At 38.0% G+C, this 20,510-nt stretch overlaps 1 protein-coding gene across 1 annotated transcript in view; it reads right to left on the bottom strand.

Annotated features, from left to right (window-relative positions):
• The window catches only part of BRME1 (break repair meiotic recombinase recruitment factor 1), a 43,216-nt gene that overhangs the window by 22,426 nt on the left and 280 nt on the right, over nucleotides 1-20,510 (bottom strand). The window contains 6 exon segments of the mRNA XM_072602131.1: nucleotides 611-2,167; nucleotides 6,073-6,177; nucleotides 8,971-9,052; nucleotides 11,213-11,375; nucleotides 17,872-17,923; nucleotides 20,453-20,508. Of these exon segments, the coding sequence (XP_072458232.1) occupies nucleotides 611-2,167; nucleotides 6,073-6,177; nucleotides 8,971-9,052; nucleotides 11,213-11,375; nucleotides 17,872-17,923; nucleotides 20,453-20,508 (2,015 nt within the window).

Below are 20,510 nucleotides of genomic sequence, written 5' to 3'. Positions count from 1 at the left end.
TTTGGCAGAAGCCCTGCTAGAAAATGGTAGGAATGAAGGTTTCAGATCTAATTCTAGACACTAAGTGAATGAGACAGAATTTAGTCTACCTTCTGATATACTCCAGGGATGGCAAAATAAATTATTATTTTGCTGCCCATGGGTTCTTCAAAGCCCTGTGATTGATTCAGCATAGAAACAAGGAACATATATACACAATATGCTCCATTGGTGATATATTACACATACATAGACATATACGTGCACACATATGTGTGTGTATATGTACATGTATATATTTATAACTAATGGGACACTCAGGCCTTGCAGACACTCAGAGCTATAGCTTGTATAAAATTATTTTGCACTTCACTCATGACCATAGGAGTTCAACATTTTCTGGATGATATCCAGAATTAACAAATTAGATATTAAACACCTAGACTTTTTTGCTAAGCAAATGGCAAACATGAAGTTGTTATAAGAAAGGGTTAAAAAACTACAGCTAGATTAGAAGTAAACACCATATTGCAACTGCCTTAGAGAAAGAAAATCAACAAACATTCAAATTTACTTGAATCAGTGTCACTGACACAATGACTGTCTAGATATAAAATGAAGAAGGCCTTACTTGCTCAGATGAAAATCCAAAATTAGGGTCATCAAAGGCATCACGTATCTGGCTGTCTGGCAAAAAATCTAGTTCCAGAGCTAAGGATTCTCCCCAGTCATTATGATCTTCAGAATTACATCCACTTTCAGACAAACCTGTCTTTTCTGAAGAAGATTTTCTACTGTTCATGTTGGTCTCAATTTCTTTGATAGGATCAGCTATCATCTCTTTCTCCATGAACAAACAGGCAGTACTAACTGACAGACTGCTTTCCTTGAGAGCAAGGTTTTGCTCACTTCTCCCCCTGATGATACCTAACCCAGGTTCTTTTTCATCTACCAAATCCATCAGCCAAGGTGATGTGACTCTTGTCCCTGGAATCTGACTCACTTCCTTTTGGTCAGTGCTAGTAGTTACCTGTTTCTGTTCCCTATCTGGATACAGACTCTCTTTTTTCAGGGCTAGAACCAGAGTACCTTTTTGCTCAGTCTTGGGTATAAGATCCTTAGGAACTGATACAATGGAAGCTGAATGGTCAGAGACCACCCTGGTACCTTCAGATGGCTCACCTTCATATCTTGCCTCTTTTCTATCCTTCTCACCTTTTTCAGTATAAGGGGTTCCTTCCAGCAGGACCTTGACAGAGGAGTTGCTATTGGAAAACAAAGGCATTCCAGTGCTTCCACTGATAGGCTGGCTAATTTTAGTAACCTGTGCCCTCTCTTTGGATTCAGAAATATCTGTAATTACCTCCGAGTCAGTATCTGTGGGACATGAGTAGCTAAGACTTTCCTGCCTTGACATCCTGGACACTTGGCTGTCATGGCTGAGTTTTGCATTTTGGTTTGTCTTATTGGATTGTGGCACATTATCAGGGTATCCCTGTTCTGTAGCACTGTCCCAGGAGTTTTCTTTGCCAATATTTTGTTCTACAGCAGTAGTTAAGTTAGAATCTGATGGAATCATGGGCAAGCTACTTTCTCCTCTCTTTCCCTGTCCCTCATGGAAGTCATCACTATATAAACCTCCTGTGAGCCCATATGTGGTTGAAGTTCCTACTTCCTCTTGAGCGATGTCACCTTCGTGGGTGGCTTTGCTGTCTGGCAGAGGTCTGTTCTGCTGCATTATTGAAGTATTACTGCTCAATTGGACTGCTTCTTTTTGGTTGTGGCTGCCTACAGCCAAAATCTCAGACATTGGTGTACAGTTTATTTCCATTTCAACAAGGGAACCAGATTCTAAATTCTTGCTTTCTGGATTTTTGCCATTCAAAGTGTTTGTCATTCCCTCTGAAAGATGTTCTTTGTTAGTTCTTTCTTGCACAGGGGTTATACTTCCCATCTCTTGAGGAGTATTGCTGAATGTACCAACAGCAATATAATGGCTTCCATCTGTGGGCTTCAAGGGACTTTGGCTGTCTTGCTCCTGAAAATGTAGAACTCTTCCACCACCAACACTGTCCATTTCAGTAATCAAAAATCCTTTTTGCTTCTGATCTTCCCAGTTAGCTGGTACCAATGGCTTATCAAACTGAACATTTTTTGCTTTCTGGTGATTAGACTCTGCAAACATTATCTGTGGAGAAAAAAATTAGAATTTTAGAGTCTTGAGTAGTTCCTTGGCCTACCTTCTTTTTTTAAAAAAAAAATTAATTTATTTTGTTAAATATTTCACAATAACAATTTAAAATTTTTAACATTCATTTAAACAAAAGTTTGAATTTCAAATTCTCTTCCTCCTCCTCCTGCCCTGAGGAGGCAAGCAATATGATATCGATTATCTATGTGAAGTCATTGAAATATCCTCATCTAAAAGGTATTCTATAGCTGAAATCATGGGTGGGATTAGGAATGGGACATGTAGAAGCAGAAGCTAACCAGAATGGCAAAATATACCAATCAATAATAATTTATTGAGTACCTACTATATGCAAGGCACTATGCTGGTGTAGATAACATGACATAGTCCTGCCCTTAAAGAGAATACAATTCAGCTGGGGGAGTATAAGAATTATACATATGAGTGAGAGGCAGTGTGGTTTGGTGGATAGAAGCCTTATTTTGAAGTCAATAATACCTAAATTAAGTCTTGCCTCTGTCAAATAATATTTTAGAGTTCATAGCCAAGCAAATGAACTCAGCATACCAGAAAACTCTTTTAAGTCTTTAAGTTACAGAGGAGTTACCAATCTGCATTAGTAAAGGGAATTTCTACCCTGCAGTTCCTCCTACTGAGGAAATCTACATGGGAACTAAGGAAAATGGTAAGCAGCAAATGAGTGGTGCTGACCATAAGAGTCACAGGAGAGCCAAGATAGCAGAGTACAGACCAGGACCTGGCTGAATTCTCTCAACACACCCCTTCCAAGCAACTTTAAAATAATACCTCAAATCAAATTTTGGAGCAGAACCAATGAAAGGTCAGAGGGAGACACTTTTCTAGCCTAAGATAACTTAGAAGGTTTGCAGGAGAGGTTTGTAACATCAGTATGGGTACAAGTTGGGGCATGACAAGAGCACCAGTGGTGAGCCTTGGAGGTACCCACGATAGCAGCAGCAGCATCTGGAGCCCTTAGCCCAGAGTCAGTAAATGGTTCAGGCAAGTGATCAAAAAAGAGATTACAAAGGATTCTCTACTGGCACTGGGTGCAGCTGGCATTGATTTTTGGCACTGATTTAGTGTGACTTCCTACTCTGCCCATACACAGTTCTGGGTCATAGTTCCAGAGCAGAGAACACCACTAGTGCTTATGGCTGCAGTTGGGGCAAGAGTCCTTCCTAGATAAAAACTAGAGTACAAACCAGGAAGGCAGTGACCACACCTTTCCCAGGATAGCACTACCCTGGAAGAACTGAAAGCTTGAAGACTCCCAGAACTAACTCTGAAAATAGCAGGACAAAAAAGTGTGAAGCTTGGCACAGTGCCTCTTCACCCCCAAGTGAGCAAAGTCTAACTTTAACATAAAGTTCAAAGTAAAGAAATAGGTTGAGAAAATGCATCAACAGCAACAAAAACTTGACCATAAAAACTACTACAATGGTAGGGTAGACCAACACATAAATTTAGAAGAAGAAAACAATGTGAAAACAGCCACAAGCAAAGCCTCAAAGAAAAATGTAAATTGAACCTAAGACCAGCAAGAATTCCTGGAAGAGTTAAATAGATAAGCCTGGCGAGGAAAAATTGTGAAAAGAAATGAGAGGGACAGAAGAAAATTATGAAAAGAGAATTAACAGCTTGATAAAAGAGAAATATTGAAAATGAAGAAAATATTACCTTAAAAATAGAATTGGCTTAATGCTAAAAGAGGCACAAAAATTCACTGAAGGAAAGAACTCCTTAAAAATTAGAATTGGGCAAGTGGAAGCTAATGATTCCATGAGACTTTAAGAAACAATAAAATAAAGTCAAAAGAAGGAAAAAAATAGGAGAAAATGTGAGATATCTCATTGGAAAAACAACTGACGTTGAAAATAGATTGAGGAGAGATAATTTAAGAATTATTATATTACCTGAAAGTCATGAATGAAAAAGGAGCCTAGATATCATATTTCAAGAAATTATCAAGGAAAGTTACCCCAATATCTCAGATCTAGAGGGTAAAATTGAAAGAGCAAGAATCCAACAATTACCTCCTGAAAGAGATCCCCAAACGAGAAATCACAGGAATATTAAAGCCAAATTTCTGAGCTCCTAGGTCAAGGAGAAAATATTACAAACAGCCAGAGAGAAACAATTCAGAGATTATAGAGCCACAGTCAGGATCACATAAGATTTAGCAGCTTCCACATTAGAGGAGCAGAGAACTTGGAATATGATTCCAGAGGGCAAAGGAGTTAGGATTACAACCAAGAATAACCTACCCAGCAAAACTGAGTATAATCCTTAAGGAGAAAAAAAAATGGTAGAAAGAATTGGAAATTCAAGGAAGGTTCATCAATTGGGTAATGGCTGAACAAGTCATTCATATGATTGTGATGGAGTACTACTGTACTATAAAAAATGATGAGGGGAGTGGTTTCAGAAAAAACATGGTAAAAATAATATGAACTGATGCAAAATGAAGTGAGTAGAACCAGGAGATCATTGTGCACAGGTACAGCAATGTTGTAATAATGATCAATTGTGAAAGATAGTTGACTACTCTGATCAATACAGTGATCCAACACAATTCTAAAGGATTCATGATAAAAAAAAATTGACATGCACCTCCAGAGAGAAAACTGATGAATTCAGTGCAAAGTGAAGTATAACTTTCTTGGGTTTTTTTGCAATATGACTAATATGGAAATATATCTTGCATGATTTCACATATATAATTGATATATTGTTTGCCTTCTCAGTGGGTGAGGGAGGGGTGGGAGGGAGGAAGAGAATCTGGAACTCATAATTTAAAAAGAATGTTAAAATAAATAATATTTTAAAAAATTAAACAAAAATAAAGGCTATGGAAATTCAAATGAGGAAGAGATCACTACAGGCTGCACTACTAAGGGAAAGTGTAACTGGTAAGACACACGTACAAGGTAAGAAACACATCATATCTCAAAAGATGGGTAGGGTATAAGTAGACAGAGAGAAGGAAAAGAGGACATATTTTCCACAGCTGTTTAAAGCAGTAAAAGTAAGAATGAGTCAAAAATATCTGGATGACAGTGAGTAGAACCACCTGGCTCAAGCTGAGGGTGAGAACATGAAGTTACATCAGTCACAAGATGTACTTACTTGGAATGTGAAGACTACACCTGGCAGGCATACTAAAGAAGGAGCTAGCTGACCTCTCTTCCTCTTTTATGTAATATTATTACCATCCCTAGGATATTCACTTCTCCATCAGCACTTTATAGCCACCAAAATCCACAAGACATTGATAATTTGGTGATGCTTTGGGATAAAACTTACCAACTACAGGGCAAGCAAAACACTTTAATCCAATTTCATCAAAGTCACTGGGAACTACCTTTCTCAATTACTCACTTCTGGTAAAGGAGAGCCTCCCCCACTTGTTTTTCTGTTGGGGTTGCTAAATTCACATATAGAAAGTTGTGAAGCAACACTCTCTTCAGCTATATTTGCAGCTAGAGACATTAATACCATCTGCAACTATACTTCAAAGCACTTAGGGCAGGAATGGGGAGTATCTTGGTCATGCATGAGACCTTAAGTGTCCCACAGCCCCCAGAAAACTTGAAAACAAAAGGATGATTACAGGGATCTAAATTGGGTTGTCGTCATGGGTTTGAATACCTATTTAAAAAGTATATAACTCTAATTTTGTCTTTTATGAATCCCACAAAGACTTCCTGAAGTCCTTTATTAAAAAAGGCTGACATACACATTTGAAAAAATACTTGCTTCCAGAGCCAAAGACTGACCCATGTAAAAACTCACATGATTCACATATAGCAAAAAGGTTATTTTGGCAGTCATGTTAGCCAAACAGAAGGATGATTTCAACATAGTGTATTTCAGAATTGTACCTGCTTAGTGTTGCTACTCCTAGTAGTTTTTTCCTTTCTCTCAGTTTTTTGTGTCAAAGATTTCTTGGATTGTGCAAACACTGGAACAAATTTCATTTCTGAGTTCTATAAACAATGATAAAAGAGCAAAGTCAAAGTAGAAGATAAAAAAAGTCCTTTAAAGCTTTCCCTTTTAAACTAAAAGATTAACCATATCAAATATGTTCCCAGGTAAAAGCTTCTAACACTACTGAGAAAGACACAGAGAAGTAAATTTTTATAGTTGTCTAGAAAAATATGGTTCCACAATCTACGTTGTCAGTGATTAATTATATTTTTGATTTGTTTTTAGCTTTTCATAGATTTTTTTTTTGCATCACCTTCATCTCTCAATAGTTCCTCCACCTATCCCCTATCCAGAGAACTGTCTCTTATAATAATACAGAATAAAAAAACAAAAAGAAAAAAAAGCAATTCAACAAAACTAAGATGTTAAATACATCACAGCCCCCCACATCTGCAAAGAAGGGAGGGAACTGCATAATCATCATTCTTCTTGAGGACAAGCTTAGTCATTACAGTTACAGAGTTCACTTTTGATTTCTTTTTTTGTTGTTCTATTTGTATTGTTGCAGTTATCATACATATTCTTTTCCAAGGTCTGCTTACTTTAACTTTGCATCAATTCATAAGTCTTTCCCAAGCTTCTCTGTATTCTTCATATCTGTTTCTTATGATGCAATAATATTCCATTACATTTACATACCACAATTTGCTTGTCCATTTCCCAGTCAATAGACATCTATTTTATGTACAATTCTTTGATACTACATAAAAATGCTTTTAAAATTATTTTGGTCACCTGAGACCTTTCTTTTCTATATCTAGTACCTTTAAGGCATATGGGTCAAAGGATATGGATGTTTTAATCATATTCTTAGCATGTTTCTATATCCTTTCCGTAACAGATATTCTAAATCATAACTCTAGCTGTAGTGCATTGGTGCATTTGTTTTTCTAACCCTTCAATAATGACTACTAATATCTTTTGTCATTTTTGAAAATTTTCTGGTTTTGAGATAAAACCTCAAAATTGTTTTGATTTGCATTTCTCCTAATATTAGAAATTTGAAGCAAACTTTCATATGGTTGTTAGCTTTCAATTCTTTTGAAAACTGCTTGTTCATATCCTTTAACCATTTGTCCATTGGGGAATGATTCTTGGTCTTACGTATTTGTATTAGTTTTTTATATATCCTGGATATCAGAACCTTTTCTCTGCATGTTTGACACAAAGGGTTTTTTCCTCAATCAATCACTTCCCTTTCTATCCTTGATACTTTTTATCATTTATTTTGCAAAAGATTTTCACATTATATAATCTACATAATGCATTTAATCTTTTGTGATTTCCTTTATCCTCTGTTTGGTTAAAACTTTGGTTAAGTCATAATCATGAAAGTCATAGCCAATAGTCTCTTCTAATTTTTTTTTTTTATGGTGTGACCTTTAAGATTTAGGTCACATATTCATTTTGAATCTATTATAGTATATAGTGTAAGCTGTTGATCTAAACCCAGTTTCCGCCAAACTGCCCTCCACTTTTCCGCAGTTCTTGTCAAAAAGAGAATTCTTCCCTAAATATTTTATGCTCTCAGGTTTAATTTATGCTCTTGAGCACACAGTTCATTGGTTTCTTATCCTTCCTCATATAGTAGTTTCCACTGATCTACTTTTCTATTTTTAGCCAATCTCAAACACTTTATTGCTTTATATAAAATTTGATGTTTGGAAGTGCTACACATCCTTCATTCCTACTTTTTTTGTAGTTTCCCTTGAGATTCTGAAACCAATATTCTTCCAAATGAATTTTGTTATTAATTTGATTAGCTCTGTACCTCTTTGATAGTTTAACTGGTATAGCATTAACTCTCTAAATAAATTTAGCTAGTTTCACCTCATTTTTATTTTATTTTACCAACCATTATCAATGACTCTTTAATTCAGTAAACATTTATTAAGCACCTATTATGTGTCAGGAACCATGCTAAGAGCTGGGGACACAAAAAGAGACAAAAAGCAGTATCTGCCTCAAGGAGCTCACAATCTAATATCCTTTCAATTATATGTCCTTTTTTCTTTAAAGAGTGTTTTATAATTGTATTTACAGTTTTTGGTGGGCTTTAGTAGATAAATTACCACATATTCTATGCAATTTGTATCTATTTTGAATGGGACTTGCCTGTTTTCTTCTCCTGGATTTTGTTATTGCTGGATAGTAATGGTGTTGATTTTTGTGGGTTTATTTTATATCCTGCTACTTTACTGAAGCTATTGTCCCAATTAGTTTCTTTGCTAATTCTCTAGGATTTTCTAAGCAAATCACTGTGTCATCAGCAAAGAGGAATAGTTTTATCTCATCTGTACCTATTTATGCCTTTAATTTCTTTCTCTTTTATTACTCTTTTATTACTATCACTAGCATTCCTAAAACTACCAAATAAGAAAAGGGAAAGGGGATATCCTTTCTTTATTCCTGTATTTACTGGGAAAGCTTCTAATAATGTCTTTCCACTAAATATAATGGTCATTTGGGGTTTTAGATATATAGTTTTTTTTTACATTAAAGTGGTTCTATGCCTATGCTTTATAGGATTTTTAGCATAAATGAAAGTTGTATGTTGCAAAAGGATTTTTCTGCATTAATTGATTTAAGCATGTAGTTTTTTTTTGTGGAAGGGGAAAGGAATGTTATCTTTTAAATACAATTAATAATGATAATTGTTTTCCTAATGTTGAATCATATTTACATCCCTGGAGTTGGATTTATAATCCAACTTGATCTTAGTGAATAAGCAGGTTGCACTTTTAGGGACTTATTAGCTGCAAAGTGCTGGGAGACTTTGAAAATAGGCTCACCTGAGAAAAAGAAAAGCAAACTGGTTCCCTTCTTGGTTGTTTCAGTTCTGTAGTAGGACCACCTGTTCTTTCATCAACTGAGCTGGTTGGGGAAAAAGATTAAATTAAAGAGGAAATATAACTCAACTGGAATGCCAATTAGAATATAAAAGAAACACAAAAAACTGTCCAGCAAACGGTAACAACAATCCCCAAGACCAAGAGCATTTGACACATACCCTCCCAAAATTAAACTGAGTGAAGTCTAGCATCATTCTGATAAACATATAGAACAAAGACTGGTTGGTACAGGCCCTCCTGATAAAACAATTTAAGTAAGTAAAAAGTTGAATAATAAAGTTAGATAATTATCTCCCTGTTATGGTTTAGATATAATCTTATTAGAAGCCCCAGTAACTATGGGTTGCCTCCTAAAGGCAACACAGTACTGGAAAGAGCACCGGATTTGGAATGAAAAGACCTGAACTTGAATCTCTACTACTACTTACTATTTATATGACCTTTTGGAAGTCCACTAATCTCTACTAGTCTAGACTTCCTCATTTATAATGCAGGGAGAGTTTTACTCTTATGTCCTCATCAAGTGATCCTACTTCAAGGAAAAGGAAGGAGACAGAATAAAAAATAGAATTGCATTGTGAGGTATGGTATATGCCTTCATAGGATCCAAAGAAGGATACCGTAGGGATTTTCAGAGATCATCTAGTCCAACTCCCTTACTTTACAGATGAGGGATCTGAGGTCAGAGAAATTAAATTATTTGTTCAATATCACAAAGATAGTAAGTAGCAGAACCAAGATTTGAACCCAAATACCACCAAATGACCTTAAGCAACTCAATTTCTTACTTATTGTAATTAAGGGCCATCTGATGGGAAAAACTGTGAGAAGTAATGAGCATCATTAGGTGCTTTGAGCTCTATGAAGAGTGACAGAGTCAACAAAACTTTGCTGCAAAGCATTACATACTATCTGGTCTCTAGTTCTATGCTCCTCTTCATAATGTATATAAGGATATATCTGTATTTAGTATTTTTAAAAGTTATAATGTTATCCTAGTAATGAAATAACTCCTTAAAGCAAAAGTTCTAGCATCCTTCTTCAAAGAGCAAGCCTCAAGGCTATTCCTCTTGACAAAGGAAAACTGATCAGAAGAAAAGATAAAAATCCTTAGGATACTTTGATTGTTTTCTTCTGGTCCACGCAATGTATTACAATTGCATTTTGTCTGATACTTCTAAATGGTTGGGAAGATTTCTCCTTGTTTCTAATATTGTGATAATGTTCATCTCTGCCCAATTGAGTTTTTGTAGCACTCTGGTTCCTTAGATAACAAATTTCTGCATCCTAAGTGGAGATAAGAAAGACAAGCTTTTTCAATCCCATGTTTATCTTTCCATTAAGCCAGTCACTGCCCTAGAATCCCTGGGAACTAGAAAATTTAAACATCCCTAATGTGCATCAGAAATATGAACTTTTTCATATAAAGAGAAAACTTGTGAGCCATCTTTGGGATAAGCTGCTGCCTCTCTCTCCCAACTAGCCATCAATAGTGCCAACTCAGAGGTTACTTTCTCCATACTGATACCCTGCCTACTTACACTACCTGATCTGAAACCACAAGCCTCTTTACTACCCAGATGGCTAAGAGAAAACTATGTTTAGTGCTGCAACTCTCCCAAGAACCCAGAGAATTGCCACCTAATTCCCACTAACCATTTGGGGAGCTGCCACCTTTTCCCTCTTCTTTACTAGCTGATCTGAGACCACAGACTTTTGTTCTAAACTAACCAGTGTTAGTTTAGCACAGACATGAGAAACATCTCATCTCATTCCTGGCTTTTCCAAAGCTTCTGTTGTTCACAAGGAATATTCTTCAGTAAATCTCCTTAGGATTCATAAGTTCTAGGCATGTTGTTTTTTTCTTTTCTAGGAGCAGTATCTAGTTTATCACAAAATCATTCAGTTAAAGGGTACTAAGTAATATGAATGGGAGAATCTGATCAATTTTCCTTTTCAATTATTTTTTTTTTGAAAACATCAAAAGTAAGCCTACCTCATTTAAGGAAAGGAGCAGGGTACTAAAATAGAGAGATACTACTAACATATATTATTATGGTTGATCTTTTCTTCCAAAAGAATTCTCTCTTCCTTATACTAAGGCTCCTGGCTACTGCTCACATGCTGATGTTTTGATTTCTGCTGCTGGGAAAAGCTTGTATGACATTTTACTTTAGGTTACCTGATATCTGCTTGGCTACTCTCTTCTCCATCTTGATTAGTGACTGTTGCTATTTCTGAATCTTCCAAATTAAAGTATTTTCCCATTCTAGAGTTCTCAGGCTTCATGTTGGCGCCTCCTATCCTTGGGGTCTTTTTGGATTTAAGAAGACGGTTCTCATGTCCTGATTTGAAGATGGAGGAGGAAAGACAAACAGGTATATTAGGCATCTACTTGGACACAGCAGGTGGCACTGTCATTCCAAATAATTCAATAATTAATTCACTGCTTGATTAAGAAATGAGATGGTGCAGATTTATTTAATGTGTATGTGGCAAAATAAGTTGGTCCTGCAAGGTCCTTGGGTTGCAGAAATTTTTCTCACCTATCTGCTAAATGGGAGCTTGGATTTAACTATTTTGCTATGAGTGTTAAGACATTTAGGGACTTAGGACTTATGTGTGTCTGATAGTCCTAATGACTCTTCTATGCACTTAAGATATCATGAATTTTAGAGTGCAAAGTATGCCTATACTGGTTTAATTGGATGAAGAGGTAGGAAGGAAAGACAAGAGTAGAAAATCTTAACAACTCCCCCTTCACCCTCCAAAACCAAGTCAAGATGATAACTCTAACCAAAAAATTTTGTGCCTCTTTTTTTTTCCTAGTCTATTTTTAAGGTATTATTTTCTTCAGGTTTTTTTTGCCTCTTTATCAAGTTATTGATTCTTTTCACAACTTTTTTGCATCACTCTCATTTCTTTTCCCAGTTTTCCCTCTATCTCTCTTATTTGATTTTAAAAATCCTTTTGGAGCTCTTCCAGTTCCTTTTGGAACTATATCAAATTCAGATTTTTCTTTGAGGCTCTGCATATAGCTATTTTGGCTTTGTTGTTGAGTTTGTGTTTTGACTTCTTTCACCATAATAAGTTTTCATGGTCAGATTCTTTTTTTCATTGTTTACTCATTTTTCCCAGACTATTTTTTGTCTTTTAACTTTATTTAAAGATGGGCTCTGCTCCTGGGATGTGTGGGGACACTATCCTAAAATTCAACTTTTTCATGTTGCTGTTTTCAAAGTTAGTTCTGGGGGGCCTGTAAGTTTTCATTTCTTCTAAGGTGGTGTGATTTAAGGAGAGGCATGGTCCCTGCTTTTCTGATCCATGCCTAGTCTGTGAGCAACTATAATTATTCTTTTTCCACCCTGGAACCATGATCAGGGTCCCTGCTTCCCTATAGCTACATGCACTAGTGTGCTAGTGCTTCTTCTCATCCTGGAACTATGACCCTGAACTATGCATGGGCAGTGAAACAGAAAGTCCTGCACCCAGTGCCAGCAAAGAGTTCCTGGTAATTTCCTTCTGTCTGACCCCCTTACCATCTGGAGGCTGAGAACTCTGAAAGCCTCCACTACTGATTCAGTCACCCCCACTCAAGGCCTGCTGATGATTTGTCATCTGTGCTACCACAGACTATACTAGACCATGCTCCACTCTCACCCCAGGGAACCAGACTTCTCCTGCCAACCTTTTAAGTTATCTTGGGTTGGAAAATTATTTCACCCCAGACTTTTGTTGGTTCTGCTGGTCCAGAATTCATTTTGAGGCATTACTTTAAAGTTGTTTGGAGGGGAATTTGGCAGAGCTCAGGCAAGTCCCTGCCTTTACTATGTCATCTTGGCTCTGCCCACTCTCACCCCCCACCATCCCATCTCAATTGTTCAGGCTGCTCATCACACTTGGAATGATCTCCCCTTTTGTCTGCTATCTAGATCCTGCTCATTTTTTCCAAGAGCCAGCTTGAGTCCCACCTCCTCCACAAATTAAATCTTACAGGTATTTAAATAGTGATTATGCAATGGATTTCATATCTGTGAAAGTTAAGGAGCTCGAGAATTGCTCATGGGGCTTAAGGGGAAACTGAGTCCTGAGCATGAATTCTGGACAAGAATGAAACTCTGTGAGAGGTGAAGTAATGGGAGAGATTTTGCACATATACATATGTCTCAGTCCTTCCCCCTTTTGCTGTTTCATGGGTTTGGTCTGGGAAAAAGACTGCCAGTCCACCATTCCATCCAGGTCTTCCCATATAGCTGGTGTACCATTCTTTCCCATTCAGGTGTCTGTTTGGGTACCAGAAAGCTAAAAGAAGAGACAATGAACTGCTTGGTTGGCCATGATCACCACAGCAAGCAAGTGGCCAGAACAGCACTCAAGACCAACATTTTCAGCATGCTCTCACTAAAGCAGTTGAAAGAGTCCATAACTTCTATGATCAATACCAGTTAGAACTAAGATATTGACCTGGAAAAGAGATGCAAGCTACCTTTCTGGCCTATGCATGTCAACACTGCTGGGGTAAGTTAAGTCTAGGCAAGAGACAGAGTTGCAGACATCCGACCTAGTAGCCTTTAAACATTTTTCTAATTTTATATATATAAAATACACACACATACACATGTCTGTGTGTGGGTATCTTTTGTTATTACATCATCTGCATTTTAGTGCAACCTGAATGGATATATATAGACCAACACCGGTGACACACTAGTATATCCCTCTCTTTCTTCTACCTATCAAGTCATTCCTTGTTATAATGACTAAAAAGAGATAAGGAACAAAACAGTTCAGCAAAACTAACCAACACATCAATTGTGTAAATAGTATGCCATAAGCTACTCCCATAGTTCCCCAACTCTGCAAATAAGAGGATGGTATGCTTCTCTGGCCAAGCTTGGTCATTATAATTACACAGCATTCATTTTCACTTTTTTGTTCTTTCCACTTACAATAATAGAGTTATTATGTATACTTTTTCCCTTTTCCTATTTATTTCATTCAGTAACAGCTCCTAAGTCTTTCTAGGTGGTTTTGAATTCTTCATATACATTATTTCTTATTATACAGTTCCATTCCATTTGTGTATCACAATTGGACCTTTCCTTCTGTCTTTACTATCCTAGGGAATATGTGCCTAGCAAGGGGATCTCTGTATCAAAGCAAAGGGATTACTAGATACTTTAGTCATTTTTCCAACATAATTCCAGTTGCTTTAGAGAATGACTGGTATTGGTATGATCTTCCTATAGCCCCTCCTCATCTTTTACCATCTTTGCCAATTTTCTGTCAATTGATATGAGGTAAAACCTTGTAATTATTTTGGTTTTTTATACTACTATTTGGACCAATGTTTATACAGTTTCCAATAGGATACGATTTTTCTTTTGAGAACAATTTATTACTTTGACAATTTATCCTTGGAGAAAATCCTTGGACTTAAATATGTGTTAATTTCTAATATATCTTAACTATAAGAAACTTATGAGATATTTGATGCAAAGATTTTTCCCTAATTTATTTCCCTTGTCATCCTAGCTACATTTACTATTTATTCAAGATAGTTTCCATTTCATATAACTGAAATTATCCATTTTGTCTTCAGTGATTATTTCAATTCCATGTTTGGTTAAGAATTTTCCCCTGAACCAAGGCCATGAAAGGTATCTGATAATTTTTTCCCAGTGTAGCTTTTTTAATTCAAATTGTATTCATTTTGAGTGTATTGTGGTATATGAATGAAAGAAAAAGCATTTATTAAACACCTGATATATGCCAGGCACTGACTATGGTCTTAGACAGTGGTCTGCCAAACCATTTTCACTTTTTGTAGTAGTTCTTGTCAAAAAGAGAATTCTTCCCAGAGTAATTTATATTCTAGGACTTACTGAACTCTGGGTTATGAAATTCACTGACTTTGGTCTTCCTTTTCAAGTCTGTTTCACTGTAATTAATCTCTTTGCTGATTCCCTGGGGTTTCCTAAGTGCCCAGCAGCTTTTCTGAGAGCTAAATCAGCTGGTAAGATGGAAGGAGGAGAAACTCCTCCCTTAAAACTTTTCCTTGCCCTCAGTTGATATAGTCTCCTGACCTCTGAAAGGGAGACTCAGACACAATTTCTTTCCCTAATCCTTCTGGTCATAAGGTCATGCACAGTGACAGTAGTTGAAAGCATCTCTTGACATGTGGCTTATTAATTTTATTTGTACAATAAAATGTGTATGTACAACAAAAAGCGTATATCATCTGTGCAACATATATAGAGAGGGTCAGATTAAAGGAAATTTCCTAGAGCAGGGGTGAGGAACTTTGCAGCCTCAAGGCTACATGGGACCCTCTAGGTCTTCAAGTGCAGCCCTTTACTGAATCCAGACTTCATAGAACAAATCCTTTTATCAAGGTGATTTGTTCTGTGAAGTTTGGATTCAGTCAAAGGGCTGAATTTGAAGACCTAGAAGGCCACATGTGGCCTCAAAAGGCTGCAGGTTCCCACCCTTGTCCTAGAGAATGGGATGGGGAGGGTACAGCCAAATCAAAATTTCCATTATTTTAGAAATTTAGAGTGATAGTTCATATTTCATTTTCCCAAGATTAAAATTTGAATCTGGTTCTTGAGGAAGGTTATACTTGCCCAGCTATGCCTGGGGTAGGAACAAGAGTGATCTAAAAGCTGTCAGCAAGCACCTTCTATTGAGTACTGAGGATTCTGAAGGTTTAGAGGAAGTCAGTCAACACATCCCACACTGGATACTGGACTGGTAGTCTGAGGGTTGTTCTGGTGGTTACACACTATGCTTCCTTGCTGGGAAATGAAGTAAAATTCTTTTCTCCAGGCTTTCATAACATCCCACCTCTCACTCTCGCCCCTGCCCCCAATACACAGGAGACACTCAACAAGTACACAGGTAACCCATAACACTATATCATTTATTCAGTGGCTAACTATGTGCAAAGCATTACGCCAATTTCTGTGGGAGATGAAGATGGCAATTGCTCTCAAGGAGTTTATATATGACAGGCATATCTACAGCTGTAATACATATTAGAATAAAGTATATGAGAGATAAAAAGTGCTATGAGGGATACTGGAATCAGCCCATAATAGTCTTCTCCTCCTTTGAATTCTGTCCATCATTAGCTCTATGAACATTTGGTTTGGTGGAATAGAGGCAGAACAGTGTGGTAGAAAGAAAGAACCTGGAAAGAGGAGACCTGGATTGGAATCCTGATTTAGACTAGATATGATAAAGGCAAATCAATTAAATTCTGAAACTATTTCCTTCTTCGTAAAATGGGAGTTAATATTATTTGTTCTATTACCTCACAGGCTTTTTGAAAGTGTTTTGTAATTTTGTAAGACTTAAATACTATGCAAATGTGAATTATTATATTTTCTAAAATAAAGTTGGAAGGGACCTTGGAGATCAAGTCCAATCACTTATTTTATAAAAGTGGAAACTAAGGGGTTATATGACTTGTCCAGGGTTACACAGGTAATAAGGAGCAGAGTCAAGATTACATAGGTAATAAATAACATAGCCAAAGAGGTAGTGAGGCAGAGCAGATAGTGAGTTGGCTTCAGGGCCCACGGTTCAAGTCCCAATTCTGAAATAGACTGGCTGTATAACTCTGGGCAAGTCACTTAATCACTTAGTGTTTCAGGAAATTCTGTGCCCATGGAGATGACAAGTTTCAGAGAAGGCACAAACTTGCATTGGTAGAGGGAATGTCCAATTATAGGAGTTCCCCATACTAATGAAATTACAATTCTAGACCCTATCCTAGCTCTTAAGTAGCAGAGCCAAGATTTGAAGCCAGTCTTCTGATTTTCACATTCATTGCTCTTTGGTACTTGTTTTGCTGTTCAGATAACAGATCTATTGAAAGAGCTGGAAGGGCCAGATGAAAAATTCAAATTACTGACACTTGGCCAAGGCCACACAGTCAATAAGCTTCACAGGTAGAATTTGAACCAAGTCCTCTGACCTAAGCCAGTGTGCTTTCCACTGTCCTATGCTGACTTGAACGAAACTGTTGAATAAATACATGCGAGTAAAGCAAACTGGTATTTGGGGGTTTTCAGATTTAAATACACTGGCCCTCCTTTAGTCCTTTAAAGACTTGTACCAAACAAAGCATAGCACAAACATATGAAAATAGACTATATCCTTCCTGTAAATAATTCCCATAGGGTCATTTGAAGAAAAACTACATCTTAAAGAACTTTATATTCAGTTCTAAAGGTAACTGATTCCCTCCTAAAATAAAAAGGAAAGTCTATTTCTTCATATGTCATACTTTCTTTCTCTTCCCTAAACAGGTACAATTTAGGAACAGGTATGCTTCTGGGTCAGCCCAGCTCCCCTCCATGACAGCACTGTTTCCCGGTGATGCGCAGCGAATGACCATATAAGGGCATGCTTTGTTATACAGCTTGGTCTGACTCTTGTGACCATGAACCGTACCATACCAGGCCCTTCTATTCCCCACTATCTCTCAATCTGCCCAAATTCACATTTGTTGTTTTCATGACACTGTCTATCCAGCTCATTCTCTGCCATTCCCTTTTCCTTTTGCCTTCAATCTTCCCCAACATCAAGGTTTTTTTTTTCCCAATGAATCCTATCTTTTCATTATGGGGGCATGCTAGCTCTTACAATATCAGTCTTAAAATGTGTGTGTATGCATATGTGTATGTATGTATATATGTATGTATATATGTATATATATGTTTTTATTAGTAGGCATTTATTCACAAATTTGTTCTAACTTGAATTCCAGTTTGTCATCCAGCAAAAGTGTTTCTCTTAGTTACTTAAAAATGATTTGTTTGGAAATGAAATTACCTGAAATCTGTGGCTTCCTCCTCTTAGGCATCTTGACCCTCCCTCTAGAAATCTGCAAACAAAAACTTCCATCACTAGTTATCAACATCAATAGACCTTTAATCAAAGGTTGAAAGCCTGAGGCCCAGTAGTCAGACTTCAGTTCATAACAGTATCTCCAATAGAAAATTGGGACAGCTAGGTGGCACAGTACATAGATTCATCTTCCAGAGTTCAAATCTGGCCTCAAATACTTACTAGTTATGTGACCCTGGGCAAGTCACTTAACTCTGTTTGCCTCTGTCAAATGATTTGGAGAAGGAAATAATGGTAAACTACTTCAGTATCTTTGCCAAGAAAACCCTAAATGGGGTCAGGAAGAGTCAGACGCCACTAAACAACAAACACAGATAACTGCCCCTTGGTTCTAGGAAGTAGTGCCTGGATTTGACTTGTGAAGGTAGTGTCTCCTCCTAAGCCAAGTATGTTTTTCTCCTTAGGGTTCTGTTACATAGAATCTAGAGAACGTTCAGGAGTACTAGAGCAGGGACCTCTTTGTGGTAACTCCTAACAAAATGCCAAGTATGACCTTGGCCTCATCTAGTATGAGCTGTTCTACACAGACCATCTGCAACCCTTAACGAAAACTAAATTGATTTATAGCATGATAGAATTGTTTTCTCAGGGCTTGGGAATGTATAAGTTGAAATGGCCCAAAGGAATTTGTCCAAGCTTCTGTCCTAATAATAAGAACAATCCCTTAATTTGTGTATATTTTATACTTTCTGGGATATCATACAGCACCCAGCAGTCTCTTGACTACAAGTACAGTATTGCTTTTAATGAATTAACTGAATTATGATCTTCTGCATGAGGATATGTACAGAAACTATAAGATGGTCACTTTAGGTTTAAGTAAACCCAGAGGTCCAGTTAGAGTTGTTTCCAGTTCTATTTAATCTGAACAGCTTCCCTGAGATTAGTTGATTTATCCTATTCCCCTTCCCCCCATTAGACTGAGCTTAAGAATGGGTTCTGTTTTTTGCTTTTCTTTATATTGGTATACTGAGCATAGTGCCTGGCATGTAGATTGTGTTCATGGATTGAGTTGTGACTATGGGTGAGGAACCTATGGCTTTGAGGCCACGTGTGGTCCTCTAGGTCCTCAAGTGTGGTCAAACTTTTTGGATGCAGTCAAAGGGCTGCACTTGAAGACCTAGAGAAACACATGTGAACTCGAGGCCACAGGTTCCCCACCCCTGGGATGTGACCCTCTATTTAGCTCCAGTGAGCTGCCCTACACTACAGACAGTACCCAGGTATCTGTGTTCTCATTGCAATAATGTATTGTACATTTGTAAAGTACTGTTAAAAAGCTATATAATCCCAGTACCTGATAAGAGGTACCAGGGCACATTCTGCCTAGGATGAAAGGGCAACCTATAATCTCTACAAACTCCAGTGACTACAGCTCTGACAGGAAGACTGAGGCCCTGAATCACTAAATCCAAAGATAGGGAGACAATTTACAGCCATTTTAGTCCATTTCCCCAAATTCCAAAGCAGCTAAATGGCAGTGGATGGAAAAATGGATTTGGAAACAGGAAAATCTAAATTTAAATCCTGCCTCAGGCACTTACTGGCTGCATATAACTATAGACAAGGCACAACTTGTCTGCTTGGGTTTCCTCAGCTGTAAAATGGGGATAACAATAGCACCTCCCTCACATGGTGGCTGAGGATCAAATGAGATGTCATTCAAAGCAAAGCATTTATCAGACCTTAAAGTGCTATTAATTTGTTGTTGTTCAGCTGTGTTACACTTTTCCTGACCCCATTCCGGGTTTTTTTGGCAGAGATACTGGAGTGGCTTGCCATTTCCTTCTCCAGCTCTTTTGACAGATGAGGAAACTGAGACAAACAGGGTTAAGTGACTTGCCCAGGGTCACCCCTCTAGTTAAATGTCTTGAAGCCCCATTTGAACTCAGGAAGAGGTGCCTTTTTCATCCAGGCCCAGTACAACATCTCTCTATTAATTAGACAACTATTATCGAACTCCGGGTACTAAGTGGAACCGTAGTTAGAGTTTGGGGGTGGGAGTCAGGAAAAAGCTAGTTTAAACTTGCCTTCAGACGCTTCTTAGTTGTGAGACCCTGGATAAGTCACTTAATCCCGTTTGCCTCAGTTTCCTCATGTGTAAAATGAGCTGACAAAGGAAACGACAAACCCTTCCAGGATCTTTGCCAAGAAAACCCCCAGTGGGGGGTCGGGCACGACCAGCTGACTGAACATCACTCTATGCTGTCGGCACATTAAAAAGATTTCTGACTGGGTCTCGACGCTGCTGCTGACACTGTCCCCAGGCTCTCCGAAAAGGCGCCTCCCTGGGCCTGTTCCCTAAGCCGGAAAGGGCTCCGTAGCTTTGAAGTCTCCGGCCCGACCCTGGGCCTCCCCTGGCTTCACTGGGGCTCATTCGGGCCAGACCAGGCAGGAGCAGGCGCCTCGCGGCCCGAGCCCCAGCCCCGTCAGCACTTGGGCCCGGTGAGGAGAGGTCACAAGAGCCGGGATCCCCGGCCCTCAGGGGCCAACGCTCCTTCCTCACCTGAGGGGAAAACCGGATCCGACCTCGCGCCGGCCAGGCCTTCCCGCCCAATCCCACA

This window comes from Notamacropus eugenii, chromosome 4, assembly GCF_028372415.1.
Source record: "Notamacropus eugenii isolate mMacEug1 chromosome 4, mMacEug1.pri_v2, whole genome shotgun sequence".
Lineage (NCBI taxonomy): Eukaryota > Metazoa > Chordata > Mammalia > Diprotodontia > Macropodidae > Notamacropus > Notamacropus eugenii.
This window is presented reverse-complemented; position numbering and strand designations above follow the sequence as displayed.